The sequence below is a fragment of the Gopherus evgoodei genome, chromosome 1 (genome assembly GCF_007399415.2).
Source record: "Gopherus evgoodei ecotype Sinaloan lineage chromosome 1, rGopEvg1_v1.p, whole genome shotgun sequence".
In the NCBI taxonomy this organism is placed as follows: domain Eukaryota; kingdom Metazoa; phylum Chordata; order Testudines; family Testudinidae; genus Gopherus; species Gopherus evgoodei.
The window spans coordinates 238047470-238063438 of NC_044322.1; the positions used below are offsets into that span (position 1 = coordinate 238047470).

The 15969-nt window shown below is 41.9% G+C and overlaps 1 protein-coding gene across 5 annotated transcripts in view; it reads right to left on the reverse strand.

Annotated features, from left to right (window-relative positions):
- The window catches only part of PARVB (parvin beta), a 107340-nt gene that overhangs the window by 66103 nt on the left and 25268 nt on the right, over window positions 1-15969 (reverse strand). For 4 of the 5 annotated variants that reach the window (XM_030539938.1, XM_030539956.1, XM_030539959.1 and 1 more), the window contains exon 2: window positions 1836-1925. In XM_030539938.1, coding sequence (XP_030395798.1) covers window positions 1836-1925 — 90 coding nt within the window. Of the gene's footprint in view, window positions 1-1835; window positions 1926-7739; window positions 7760-15969 lie in introns of those variants that run through there. The other variant, XM_030539947.1, reaches the window with a different exon arrangement.

Sequence of the window (15969 nt, forward strand, 5' to 3'; positions counted from 1 at the left end):
GCGGCATCTGCAGGTTCGGCCGATCGCAGCTCCCACTGGCTGTGGTTCGTAGTTCCAGGCCAATGGGGGCTGCAGGAAATGGTGGCCAGCACATCCCTTGGCCCATGCCACTTCCTGCAGCCCCCATTGGCCTGGAACAGCGAATCGTGGCCAGTGGAAGCTGCGATCAGCCAAACCTGAGGATGCTACAGATAAACAAACTGTCTCAGTCCGCCAGCGGATTTTCTGACAGCCCGCATGCCAAAGGCTGCCGATCCCTGCTATAAGTTCACGGTCCTATTGAGATGCTCACAATGATGCCAGGTTTTTTTCTTGTTGATAGTTAATTTAGAACCCAGCATGATGTGTGAGTATTTCAAATTATTCTTTTTGGTGTGCAAAATCTTGCATTAGTCAACAGTGAATTTCATCTGCCATCATGCTGCCCAGTCATCTAGCTTAATTGGGTCCCTCTGGATTTCCTCAGAATCCACTCTAATCGTAACTACCTTAAATATACTATTTGCTCATTTTTCCATCTCACTGCTCACTTCCTTTTTCAGATCATTAATGGAATATACAAAAACATCAGACCATGTAGAGAACCTTGGCACACCCTACCATGAAAACTTTTGGTATGCTGAAAAATGACCATTTGTTCCGACTCTGTTTTCTGTCTCTTGACCAGTTTCTGAACCAGAACAGTACTTTTCATCTCATCCCAAGACTACTTAGGTCAGGTCTACACTACCACGTAAGTCCACCTAACTTACATTGCTCAGGGGCATGAAAAAGACGCCCCCCTGAGCAGTGCAAGTTACTGAGACCTAAGCACTGTCCACACCAGTGCTATGTCGGTGGGAGATGCTCTCCTGCAGACATAACTTCTGCCTCACACAGAGGTGGAATAATTATGACGACAGGAGAGTGCTCTGCCATCAGCATAGAGCGTCTTCACCAGATGTACTGGTGCACAGCAGCATTGGAGCAGCTGTGCCGATGTAGTGCTTCTAGTGTAGACCTGCCCTTAGTTTGCTTAATTCCTTAATATGTGACATTTTGCCAAAGACTTTTCGAAAGTTCAAATAAAATTATATTTATATTTATGGGTTCCTCTTTTATCCACTGTTTCACTAACATTCTCAAGTTCTAGTAGATTGGAATCCTTTATAGATGCTATGCTTGTCTGTCTTATCATATGTTCATCTAGGTGTTTTATCATTCTATTTTTTAAATACTGTTGCTTACAGTTTCCCTGGTGCTGGAGCAAGGCTAAATGGTCTGTAATTCCTAGGATCACCACTAGCACCTTTGTTAAAGTTCGGTGCAGTACTTGTTACTACACCAGGAGCCTGAGAGGTGCATAAGTTAAATTAATCAAAGTCTCAATATTTATATGAGCACATCAGCCAATTCATTCTTTCGGAAGTCTTGGAAAACACCCCTGGTGGCTTGTTGCTCTTTAATTTAGTTGTTTGTTCCAAGGCCTCCTCTTTTGATACGTCAATCTTTGACAGTGTCTCATCTTCATTACCTGAAAAGACTAGTTCCAGGGTAGATATTTCCTCAATATCCTCTGTGATATGGAATGATGCAAAGAAATCAGTTAGTTTCTCTGCAATGCCTTCTCTTCCTGATAGTCCAGTTCTCTTGCTAGCTTCCTGGCTCATACATACTTGAATAGTGGGCTCACTGCTGTTCAAATTTCCTCAGCCCTTCTAATTTTTCTTACATTTTACATATCATAGTTCATGCTCATTTCTACTGGCTTCAATTAACTTCGATTTTCAATACCTACGCACATACTGACCTCCATTAACACACACTTGCATATGCCTGTAGCATTAATACTGTACCTAATAGGGTATCTTCAGGGTGGATATCAATGGTGGCGGGAGACATTGGCGCGTTGATAGCATTTTTGCCCTCTTCCTGCAGGTCACTCACTGAAGAAGAAGAAGAAAGGAAAAAGAGGAAAAAAAAAAAACTGTAAATGCAGAATTCTGTACTTTTTACACATTTTTTTAGCTACAGTGGGAGAATATATCTGGCAGGCCCATTTCAAAGCGAGTCTACAGCTTATAGAAATAAAAACCACAGCTGCTATGGAAAAGAATCAGAGAGTCAAAACATTTTGCCATTTCATATTAAACAGCTGGTTAGCCTGGTGATTTAGCGGAGGTTATTTTGCAGGAGTCTCAAGCTTGCTGTAAAGATGAACTCAGAATTTCCATTTCCCACACCAGGAAGCGTTTAAAGCTCTGTGGGCGCTCTCTCAGTCTGGAGTAAAGATGGTTCCTTTTGTGCACCTCATGGGGCTGCACATGACACAGAAAGGGGAACTAAACAATAGTTGACTGGACTTCAATGACAATAAGAACAATCTTTTCCACCTGCAAGAATCACTGTGTGCCACTGTAATTAACAAAAAGCCTGAAAGAACCCAAGGAAGACTTGAGAAACAGTAAAAGGGGTTTTAGTGAAACACTGGCATTGACATCATAAAGAGGCATAGTATGGGTTAGGCTACAGCAGTGGTTCTCAGACTGTTGCACTGGTGACTTCTTTCACACAGCAAGCCTCTGAGTGCAATCCCCCCCTCAATAAATTAAAAACACTTTTTAATATATTTACCACCATTATAAATGCTGGAGGCAAAGCGGGGCTTGGGATGGAGGCTGACAGCTCGAGACCCCCCAGGTAATAACCTAGTCACCCCCTGAGGGGTGCCGACCCCCAGTTTGAGAACGCCTGGGCTAGGGGATCAAGCATAAGACTGGAATCTTTAAACTTGAGCTCTAAATCCAAAGCTGTCACGGACCTCTCTGTAGGATCTTGGACAAGTTGCTCAACTAGTCTGTGTCTTCATTCAGCCATCTGTAAAATGGATCTATAGAACAAGATTCCAGGATTGTCACTCTATATGTCCCTCTGAAGCCTAGAATGACTGTTGAGTCAGGGTGAAGCATGGCTGAGAGGTTTTTTTTGCCCAGAATATTACTGGGTTCAATTATGTCAGCATTCATGGCAAGGCCGGTGCAAGGAAGTTTCGCGCCCCAGGCAAAACTTCCACCTTGCACCCCCCTTCTCCCCAGCCCTGCAGCAGCTCCCCATCCCCCCCTGCCCTGAGGCACTCCCCCAAGGCAGTTCCCCCCCGCCCTGAGGCGCCCCCTGTGGCAGTTTCCCCCCCTCGGGAGCTGTGCAGCACCTCCCCACCCCAGCTCACCTCTGCTCTGCATCCTCCCCAAGCACACCACCCCCGCTTTAATTCTCCTCCCAGACTTGCAGTGCCAAACAGCTGATTGGCGCTGCATGCCTGGGAGGCGGGAGAAGTGGAGCAGCAACCGCGCTTGGGGAGGAACTGCTGTAAAAAAAAAATTGGGAGCATCGCTTTTTGGCGCCCCCTAATCTTGGCGCCCGAGGCGACCGTCTAATTTGCCTTAATGGTAGCACCGGCCCTGATTCATGGTCTGCTATCATCCAGTTTTTAAGTTCTTAGCCATTTTGACTTCATGAATTACACCTGTGTGACAGTAAAGGTATGTATCTATGACAGTCCAAGAGTCTGACACCACTGCAATATCAGCAGTAACTCAACCAGTCACCATCCTTTCTTTAAAGCTAATTTTCATTCAACAACAATTTCATTGGTTGTATAAGGGAAACTGAAGAGATGGTGGATTACTTGGTATAGCTGTCACAGTTCCTCAAAACCACCCGCACAACATCACAACCAGCACATACAATAATCCAAAACATACCCATAACCCTCATGGCAACACCACCATCCCCATCCCATTCACAACCCACACAAATCAACAAGTCTCCCAGCACAATCCTCCTACAAACAAATCAACACAACTGACATGCATCATAACACCAAACATCTCTCTGAAGCCTAGAATGTCTGTTGAGTCAGTATGAACCAACAGAAATGGCTAGAGGCATAGCTGAGAGCCCTTTTTGCTTAGCATATTACCAGGTTCAATCAGCCTTGGGATGTTCAGCTATTTACAGCTTTTTTTAGTTTTTTGTTTTTTAAAACACACAACTTTACAAATTACACTGCTGCAGCAGCATGGCCTTTCAGCTACTAATAGTAACATACCTAACTCTCACCCGTGTTGGATGGAATAAGAGCGTTTGTGCACAGCTAGAAGAAAAGCAAAAGGATTGTATGTGCTATTAGTACCATCACACGCTATTAACGGATATCACCTTAAAGCCCCTATGGATAACAAAATCCTCCACTTATTTTAATTTAAAGGAACAGATGGGTTTGAAATAAGACAAAAGCACTGTACAAGGAAACTATGTAGGCTACTGGAACCCACAGAAGCTCAATGCGGTGCTCTGCGGATCTCCAGTAGTGGCTGGTCACATATAGAGATTGATGAGCCTGCTACAGACTTTGCTAACAGAGCTGGATTATTTTAGCTCAAGAAGAATAGGTTCATGCTTCTAGATCCAGAGGCACCGTGTCCAATCTCTGCTGACAACAACCCACTTTGGGGCCTGGTGCTACACTGAACTTAGGGATGGATAAAGTCCAGGAAAAATAAAAACCCACGATCAGTCTTCACCCCCCCAGGTTGAAGGTTGGATAACTTTTGCTGCTGCTGCTGTCATTTTCCGTTTCACGTCTTTCTGCACTGCACGGTCATGGTGAGGAGTGAAAGTGGAAATGCCAAAATATCATGAGAAAGCAGCTCTTGCAGTATTTCAGACCCATTTGAAGGCAGCAGTAGAATCCTTAGGATCTGGTCTCCCTGGGCTATCACGCTTTGAAGGAAGATCAATAACTCAGGAGTGGAAAAAAGAAAATTATCAAGAACAGTGGGAGTCAGCAAGGGACTATGGGATAGGGAAGAGATAGGACCTATGTAAGGGGGGGAAATCTCAAAATTATAGTGAATCCTGGTCCTATTTAACCTTAATCTGCTTTTACCATGAAGTGCTAGTAATCTCCTGTTATCATGACATTAACAGACCAAGAAAAGTTAGGATACATTAGGGTGCCACAAAAGCTGCCACATTTATGGATGCTTCTCCCAACTTTTTAGGTTTGCCTATTGTAAACCACACACCTCCTGGATGTGATGTTCTGTCCCATTTAGTGGCACTGAGACCACTTAGCGAGAGATTAATGAGTCTGCTCTACAGCCTTAACTAACAGCCATATGGCTTTTAGCTCATGCAGTAGAGGCTCGTGCATATATCTCCAGAGGTCCCAGGTTCGATCCTGCCCGCTGACAACCAGGGTCTGTCAGCATTACGCTATCACCTGCTTCACATAGTATTGGCCACTGAGGAAGGGTGTGGTGGACAGGGATACAAAGACCTAGGTTCCAAGGCACAGTAAAAGCAGAACTTTACGTTTGTAGATAACCAGTCCTTCTCCAACCTATCAAAAAAGTGCAACATCACTCCAGGAGTGCCAAGAATGTTTTCATTGTCTGTGCAGGAGACTACACGGGAAGCCCGGGCCCTTTTGGGGCAAAGCACGGATTTCCATATAAACAGGTAAATAACCACAAGCTCAACAGAGCAGTCCTTTCCTGGGGAAAAAGGCAATCTAAACCCCACTGATTTCCCATCAAGCAGTTCTTTTAAAAATAGATCTCTACTCCCCTTTCCTGTAGTAAGATCAACCCATATACTCTAGCCATTTGTATATAGAGAATTGTTACAGTCATAGATCATTAGGGTTGGAAGGGACCTCAAGAGATCATCTAAGTCCAACCTCCTGCTCAAAGCAAGACCAATCTCCAAATGGCCCACCTCAAGGATTGAACTCACAACCCCAGGTTTAGCAGGCCAATGCTCATTACACATATTATAAAGTCCCATATCACTACTCTCCACCTATACAGAAAGAGGTTAACAGAGAATTAGAATGCTTGGGACACGCACACGATAATCTCTGTGCAACATTTCACTGGCAGCCAAAGAGAAGGCACTTAAAACCATTTATCACTTTTCCTAATGAGGATTCCAAGAGGTGAACTAGTTTCTGCTTTCTGGCAGGCTATCAAGTAAGTATAAATTCCCTGAATGCCACATGTTGTCCTTATGGCCCCACAAGGAGCAAATGCCAGATTCATATATTTTGAGAGCCAATGGATTAAAATCCACGTTAAAGTGACCTGCTAGAGTTAATATGAAACAAGAGTGTGTCCTGCCAGTAATAAGGTACAGCTCACTTTTGGTATTGTATACTTTTTGCAAAAGGACAGGAGCAAAACTGCATTCTCTACTATATATGGAATATGCTGTATATACTGTAGCTTTTTACCTAAACATATTTAATTTTAAAAAGACACTAAGGATTTTATTAATTTTTTCAAAATTTCTCTAAACAAAAAATCAGAGAACTAAAAAGTCACATGCTAAGTTGAGTGTCTTTTCATAGCATGACATCCTCTGTGTGTGTCCACTTACGGCTCAATCCTGCAAACCCTTATTCCCTTAAGTACTCCTTACATTGAGAAGTCAATGGAAATACGCATGCAAGTAGGAATAATCACAAATAAGGTTTTGCAGATCTGGAACATGCTTCCCTAGAGATTTGGACACCCAAATCCCATTCAATCAAGTTGCCTTTGAAAATCTCAGCCTAAATTACTAACTCTTCATGGCAGAAGTTTTATTTTCATTATTAGAAGCATTTACACCATTACTGTAGCACCCAAAATCTCCCATCAGGACCAGGGCCTCCCTGCAATGAATGTTGGGGAAAGATAGATGATGAGACAGTCATTGCCGTGGAGAGTACATTTATTTTAAAGTACCTGGCACCCACTGTGTGCTAAATAAACAAACTAGATGCTTTCAGAAAACTACATTTAAACAAGGCTTGGAAGGATTTGATCTTTTTAATCGGTAAATGTCAGCAATCAACTTACATGTACACACACACGCAACTGAGAAAAAGTATTTCCATCAGTAATCATCAAAATTTACAGAACAGGAAAGCCAAAAAAATGCTATTTGAAAACTTATTAGGGTTTGATTTAAGGACATTTACTTTATGTTTTTGACATCTGATGTTGTATCGGGTTACAAAGCTTAACATTTTGAATCACATCTGCTGCCATTAAAGCATTATTGTCTGACCTCCTCCCATAATTTCCCACAACTCTGACAACTTAAATTGAAAAAAATGCTTAAAAATAATCATCGCTACTATCCATCGAAATTGTCCAAAAAACATCAAATTCTGCCAAGCCTACTTCTAAAATGCAGCTACATTGCTTTTATTCCCCCAGGAGTTTAATTCAAAAAGGAAGTTCTCTGACCAAAGTAGATAAGGAAGGAGATGATTTCAAAATGTAATTTTTGCATTTTAAAAATAAAACAAAATAAAGTATTTTCAGCTAATTAAATCTCCTCCTTTCCACAATACCACTTCTATGGCTAAGGGCTCAAAAACAGATACGGAAAAAGTTAAAAGATGGAAATAAATACAGTCATGCATTATGCACCCAGTGCCCATCTCACACACAGCTGAAGAAACATGTTTGCTCTTGAAAGCCAATTTGCTGGGCTGAATTCCACAAGAGCAAAAGGTTCTGTCCTATTTCTGAAGCAAGCACCTAGTCAGAGCAAAGCGCTGCCATTTCAATAAAGCGAATTCTAAAAGACAGTCCTGCAGACAGAGACTCACTTACAGAAAGCCAGAAGCTCACAGCAAGAACTCTGCTCCACACGGGTAGCTTATAAACCTTAGAGTTTTGTGCATGACAAATCCTTTTGCATACCTCCTTTTGTTCGTTTTTTACAAAGCAGCCCTGCCATTTTGGCTGCCTACAGTATGCGATGGTCCGGAGTGTACCTCTGCAGTGCAGTATGGACAGTGCAAATGTTAAAGGAAGAGAGGCAGCTGGAAAGGGACTGACATGCCTGGCCAGTCAAACTTGGGTTAATTTGGTCATGGTGACTTGGGAGGAGAGAGCAAGACAGCAGCAGTTATGCGGAGGGGAGAGTAGGGGGAGAAAAAATACTTTGCTTGGTAGCCTGAAATTCAAGAAGGATGAACTCCCAGTATGGAATTCGCAACATAGCTCATGTTCTGTAAGAGAGACAAAAGAAGCCATAAGTCCATCGCAGTCAGCTCGGGCCAATAGCTGACACATGATTTTTAAAGGTAGCACTTAGCCCACAAGAAGTCCCTGGTGACAGTCACCTTTGCCCATTAGCCAGGGCACAGTCACATTCCCCCACTGTCAAGCAATCACAATGGCTTATCAAAGAGAATACTGAAGTGCAGAAAGAAATGAGAGGTTCAAAAGGCACTGATCAATTATGCAGATAGTCAGAGACCTAATAGCAGGTTTTATTTCATCATCTTCCATTCCCCTGTGTGGCTACGTTTGTTTTGAGGTTTAAACTTCAGGTTTACCATAATATTCCACATGCCAGAGTTTCTGAAAAGAAGAAACTGTCCCATGAAAGCAAATTAAATGAAGCTGCAAAGTTCAGATCAAGATTATTCACAATTCTAGTGCATATGCCTGTGTGAATATGTATTTGCTGGAGTACTCTCAACATGGTGAACTCTGAAGTGTATTCATAGGGTTTTCTGGTAACAATTCTGTTTCACCGCTTTCCCCTCCACACCAATGTTGTTTATCAGATACAGCAATGAAACAAAAGGGGAAAAATAACTTACAACACACATACAAAAGAGACCAAGACAACTCAAAAACACACAATGGAGACAGCAACAAAAAACAAATTATTCAAGATTGAGCAATGTATCCATTTCTGGGAAGAACTCAATAGATGTTTTAATAAAGGCCCACAAAAGTTATGCAAAAATATTCAGTCTAGCTGAGACAAGTTTCACAAGTCTCCAGATAACAGAGGCCATCTGAAAAGGGCTTGCCAGGGTAGCTACTGAATACGAATAGAGCTATACCAGCAAACCCCCCTTGTGGAAAAGCACCTTATACTGGCAAAAAAGAGGTTGCCTTTTAACCAGTATAGCTTATACCAGCTCCTCAAATGGGAAAAACTCTACTGGCAAAAGGACTGTTTTGGCAGTAAAACTGCATCTACACTACACTAGGATTTTTGCGGGCATAGCAAAATGATTTTTTCCCCCACACTCCTACCAGACACAGCTATGCCAGCAAAACATTCTAGTGTAAACCAGCTCTTAGCCAGAAGGGGGGAAAGCTAACTTGCTTCTTCTGAGTCACAAGGATTGGTCTCACTCCTGATTCACATCTGGTCTGTAGTAATGTGAGAGACTCTGCTAAACAGTTATAGCCCCCAAGTCAAATTTTCATAAGCCTGTGACTTAGAAGCCTGTTGATTAGGTGTGAGAATTTTTACTGATATAATTATACCGACATAAGTCCTGGTACAGACTGGTGTGAGTGTGCCTTATACCAGGATAGCTTATTGTGCTTCCTAAACTAGAGTAAGCTATACTGGTATAACAGCATCCACACTGGGGGGGTAGGCGGAGGGTGGTTGGTGCTCTAACTATATTAGTTAATGCAGCAAAACTTTCTAGTGGAGACAATCCCTAAGCAGGGCCGGCTTTAGGAAGTGCGGGGCCTGATTCAAATACCCAGCAGCAGTCCGAGTCTTCGGCGGTGGGTCCTTCACTCGCTCCAGGTCTTCCACCACCAAAATGCTGTCAAAGACACAGACCAACGTGAGTAAAAATTAAAAAGTTAGGCGCTCTTCTTTAGGGCGCGGGGTCCGATTCGGGGGAATCGGCCTAAAGCCGGCCCTGTCCCTAAGTCCTATTTACAAAAGTGATTTAGGAGCCTACATTCCACTGACAGTCAATGAGACCTAGGTACCTAAGAATTCCACCCTAAGTCTCAGTGAAAGTCAATGGGGGTCCAGACTCCTAAATGCCTATCTCATTTTGAAAACAGGACATAGGCACTTTTGAAAAACGTACTTCCATTTTTGCAATCAGATCCATGTAGGGAGACATTAGAACATAAGAACGGCCATACTGGGTCAGACCAAAGGTCCATCCAGCCCAGTATCCTGTCTGCCAACAGTGGCCAATGCCAAGTGCCCCAGAGAGAGTAAACCTAACAGGTAATGATCAAGTGATCTCTCTCCTGCCATCCATCTCCACCCTCTGACAAACAGAGGCTAGGGACACCATTCCTTACCCATCCTGACTAATAGCCATTAATGGACTTAACCTCCACGAATTTATCCAGTTCTCTTGTAAACGCTGTTATAGTCCTAGCCTTCACAACCTCCTCAGGCAAGGAGTTCCACAAGTTGACTGTGAACTGTGTGATGAAGAACTTCCTTTTATTTGTTTTAAACCTGCTGCCCATTAATTTCATTTGGTGGCCCCTAGTTCTTACATTATGGGAATAAGTAAATAACTTTTCCTTATTCACTTTCTCCACACCAATCATGATTTTATATACCTCTATCATATCCCCCCTTAGTCTCCTCTTTTCTAAGCTGAAAAGTCCTAGCCTCTTTAATCTCTCCTCATATGGGACCTGTTCCAAACTCCTAATCATTTTAGTTGCCCTTCTCTGAACCTTTTCTAATGCCAGTATATCTTTTTTTGAGATGAGAAGACCACATCTGTACGCAGTATTCAAGATGTGGGCGTGCCATGGATTTATATAAGGGAAATAAGATATTCGCCATCTTATTCTCTATCCCCTTTTTAATGATTCCTAAAATCCTGTTTGCTTTTTTGACTGCTGCTGCACACTGCATGGACGTCTTCAGAGAACTATCCAGGATAACTCCAAGAACGTTCTCCTGATTAGTTGTAGCTAAATTAGCCCCCATCATATTGTATGTATAGTTGGGGTTATTTTTCCCAATGTGTGTTACTTTACATTTATCCACATTAAATTCCATTTACCATTTTGTTGCCCAATCACTTAGTTTTATAAGATCTTTTTGAAGTTCTTCATAGTCTGCTTTGGTCTTAACTATCTTGAGCAGTTTAGTATTCTCTGCAAACTTTGCCACCTCACTGTTTACCCCTTTCTCCAGATCATTTATGAATAAATTGAATAGGATTGGTCCTAGGACAGACCTTTGAAGAACACCACTAGTTACCCCTCTCCATTCTGAAAATTTACCATTTATTCCTACCCTTTGTTCTTACCCTGTCTTTTAACCAGTTCTCAATCCATGAAAGGATCTTCCCTCTTATCTCATGACAACTTAATTTACATAAGAGCCTTTGGTGAGGGACCTTGTCAAAATCTTTCTGGAAATCTAAGTACACTATGTCCACTGGATCTCCCTTATCCACATGTTTGTTGACCCTTCAAAGAACTCTAATAGATTAGTAAGACACGATTTCCCTTTACAGAAACCATGCTGACTTTTGCCTCCGACAATTTATGTTCTTCTATGTATCTGACAATTTTATTCTTTACTATTGTTTCAACTGATTTGCCATTACTGACATTACTTACTGGTCTGTAATTGCCGGGATCACCTCTAGCCCTTTTTTAAACATTGGCGTTACATTAGCTATCTTCCAGTCATTGGGTACAGAGGCTGATTTAAAGGACAGGTTACAAACCTTAGTTAATAGTTCTGCAATTTCACATTTGAGTTCTTTCAGAACTCTTGGACGAACACCATCTGGTCCAGGTGACTTGTTACTGTTAAGTTTATCAATTAATTCCAAAGCCTTCTCTAATGACATTTCTATCTGTGACAATTTCTCAGATTTGTCATCTACAAAGGACGGCTCAGGTTTGGGAATCTCCCTAACATCCTCATCCGTGAAGACTGAAGACTGAAGCAAAGAATTCATTTAGTTTCTCCGCAATGACTTTATCATCTTTAAGTGCTCCTTTTGTATCTCGATAGTCCAGGGGCCCCACTAGTTGTTTAGCGGGCTTCCTGCTTCTGATGTACTTAAACATTTTGTTGTTATCTTTTGAATGTTTGGCTAGCTGTTCTTCTTTTTGGCTTTTCTTATTACATTTTCACACTTAATTTGGTAGTGTTTATGCTCCTTTCTATTTACCTCACTAGGATTTGACTTCCACTTTTTAAAAGATGCCTTTTTATCTCTCACTGGCTTAACAAGCATGTAAAAGAAGCACAGTGGCTCTTCTTTAATTCTTTTACTGTGTTTTTTAATTTGGGGTATACATTTAAGTTGGGCCTCTATTATGGTGTCTTTGAAAAGTGTTCATGCAGCTTGCAGGGATTTCACTCTACACAATGTACCTTTTAATTTCTGTTTAACTAACCTCCTCATTTTTGCATAGTTCCCCTTTCTGAAATTAAATGCCACAGTGCTGGTCTGCTGAGGTGTTCTTCCAACCACAGAAATGTTAAATGTTATTATATTATGATCACTATTTCCAATCAGTCCTGTTATAGTTACCTCTTAGACCAGATGATGCGCTCCACTCAAGACTAAATCGAGAATGGCCTCTCCCCTTGTGAGTTCCTGTACCAGCTGCTCTAAGAAGCAGTCATTTAAAGTATCGAGAAATTTTGTCTCTGCATTTCATCCTGATGTACTGGGGTTCCCCATGGGCATGGGGTCTAATGTTGCCAACTCTCCAGGCTTGCCCTGGAGTCTCCTGGAATTGACATCAATCTCCCAGTGACTATTGAAAGCAATCCAGGAGAATTTAATAGGATATTTTAAGAAAATGGCATTACATCATGTTGGGAAAAAAAATCTCCTGGAATAACTTCAGTCAGAGTTGGCAATCCTCATGGGGTTTCATCTGTGTGGATCTAGATGCTTGTTCTAGTGTCTGGCCATCAGTTGGCCAAACACACACACACACACACACACACACACACTTACTTACTTACTTCTTTGGGAGGGGTGGGGGGGGAGACATATTCCAGTATTGCCAACCCCCAAACAAAAAAATCATGACCTAGGCCCCCCAAAATAATGAGATTTTAATAAATTCAGAGTTCATCGCCTTCTAACTTCTGTGTCTTTTTGCTGCACTCTAGTCATGTTTTCAGGCTTTTCTCTGCAACCAGAGGACAAGAAGTTTTTTTGTAAAATAATTAAATAAATAATTAGTAAAAGAAATGAAAGATTCTCCTGTAATCCCCTGAAGAACAATGTGAGTGGGGTAAGGCCATGAGGCTTGTGATAAATCACCTGAGTTGAAAACAGTTAGATACTCCAAATTGTTTAGCTCTAGGGTCCCTATTCTAGTCCAGTGGTGGTTTGTGAAATGTCACAGAGGGTTCTTGGAAAAAAAATTCCCTAATGGCGGCCAGAGCTGTCCCTAGGGACCCCAAGCAGCAAGGGGCCAGCAGTCTGGAGCCCCTGGACTTCCAAGAGCTAAGAGGATCAAAGCAAGCATATGTATCACACTGAGGAGATTTAAACTTCAAGACTCCCTACAAGAAATGGAAAGGGAGGTGGATATTTTTTGCAGTTTTTAAAATTAAATAGGCAGCTAGTGTTGTTTTTTAAATTATTATGACAAACAAGTTTAAGCTTTATTGTAACGTGCGTTCTTTGCCTGGACTGCTCAAGACCTGAATGCTTGTGCAGGAGGAACTCTTTGAGTTGGCTTCTTAAATACCTTCATGCTGTTTCACATCTGATACTCCTTGATGAAACATTGAATAAGCCTATTATATGACAACGCTCCTAAGTGATACAAACTAAGAAAGTGAGATCTTGGAAGAGTGTTGCCATTTTCATAATGTAATAAAAATACTGTAATGATAAATAAGATCATAAGAATGGCCCTACTGGGTCAGACTAAGGGTCCATCTAGACCCATATTTGTCTTCCAGGTGCCCTAAAGGGAATGAACAGGACAGGTAATCATCAAGTGATCCATCCCCTTTCACTTATTCCCAGCTTCTGGCAAACAGAGGCCAGGGACACGTAATAATAAATAGTGTGTAATAAGCATACCATAAAAACAAATGTTATATTTCCAAGTTCACTGCTTTTATAATTTATACTCAGGAAAATGAGAAAATCCCTGGAAATATTCATTTTTCAGAGGGGGTTTGTGAGACTTGACATTTTAGTGAGAGGGGTACACAGGTTGTTAAAGTTTGGGAACCACTGCTCTAGCCCAATACCCAGTAATATAACAAGTTAGGTGCTCAGTACAACACAGCAAAAAAATAGCAAATCAAAGGTAGCAGAAAAGCAGCAGTGAGAAGTCCTCAACCCCAGTTACGTGTTTTAGGACTCATCGAGACCTATACCTGTTCCAGTCTGAACTTACTATGGCTTTAAAGATCAATGCCCTGGAATGGACTACACTCTCATGCTGCTGTCATGGGCATTCAGACAGCAGCAAGACTCTCCCCTCCTTTCTTTGGCATGCATAGTGCCTCTTCTCAGGCACCAGGGGTCACGAGATAAGGATAATTAAACAGCACAGGCTGGGATTTTAAAAGGGAAATAGGAGACACCCACAATAGCCTCCCAGGAAATGCGTCCTGTGAGATTTCCAAGGATAATGCAGAGGCGGTCATTCAAAACCCAGGACATCATCATCAATCAAACAGTGCAGTGGTTTACAGAATCCTTCGCCGCGGTTTGCTCTCGCGTTCCCCGAACCACCCTGCAAACCGCAGGGAAGGAGACCTGCTTGCTCGGGGTTCGGGGAACGCGAGAGCAAGCCGGGGAAGGAGACCAGCTTGATTACCAGAGGCTTCCTCAGGTATGCTGGGATACCTGCTTATTCCACGGAGGTCAAGAAAAGCGCTGGTAAGTGTCTATACTTGATTACCAGCGCTGGATCACCAGCGCTGGATCCTCTACACCCGAGACAAAACGGGAGTACGGCCAGCGCTGCAAACAGGGAGTTGCAGCGCTGGTGGTGCCCTGCAGATGTGTACACCTCCTAAGTTGCAGCACTGTAACTCCCTCACCAGCGCTGCAACTTTCTGATGTAGACAAGAATGAAAGTGATCAGTAGCAAGAAAGTGAAAGCGCCAATGAGATTTTCAAGCATTTCTCAAGAGGCATGAAAGTGAACTTCAAACTCAGCTTGAACCCAGTAAAACAAAAACAAACAAAAAAAAGGAATTCCAATTAGGCAATTTCCACTACCTATGAAGGTAGGAACAATTTGATTTCAACACGAGATACTTGCTTATCTGCGTCCTCAATAACATCAGCATCATTAACACTGTTAGTGTTTTAGGATACAGTGCAGGCCACCTTTAATTCACCACCATTAATGTTCTTGTAACAAAGGGCAATCACTAACTCTCAGCTGAAAATTTCCATCAAAACAGTCTTTCAGTGGAAAATTGTGTGTGACAAAACAAAATTTTCCACCAAAAAAAAAATAAATAAAAAAGTGTCTGCTTTCCAAGGAATATTTCAATTTTTCACCGAAATATTTTGACTCTGACAAAATCTTTTGGTTTTTGAGTTTTCAGCAAAAACTCAGAAAATTTCCATGGAAAATTTTAAGAAAAATATTTTTTTTCTATTATTGTTGAAAACTGCCATAGGAAAAAAAAAATTCAGACTAGCTGTATTCAGAATGTAAATTCAGTACGATTGTGATGTGACAGAGCCCCAAAGGGTACATCTACACTACAATAAAACATCTGTGGCTGGCCCATGTCAGCTGACTCAGACTGCGGGGCTATAAAACTGCATCGTAGACATTTGGGTTTGGGCTGGAGAACGAGCTCTGGAACCACTCGAGAGCCCATTCATGATGGAAGATGGAAGAACCATACACTGTTTGGGGCCTTCGGATGCTTTTCCTTTGCAATATAGTTAAGCAGCTGTTTCTTTTCTATAGCTGAAATGCCCACTGACACACTGAGTCAAAGAAACAGGAACTTATGACAGATGAATGAAGTCTCAAAATTGATTTCTAATTTTAGCCCATAAACAAATATCTCCATACCCTCAAATAAAAGCATGTGTCCAGCTCTTTTCCCTGACAGAATCCGCTTTTAAGGATTCAGCAGTTATGAATCCTTTTAAATATACCAAAAAGATATTGAACTTGTTACCTGAACTAAGCAGAAAGGGACCAG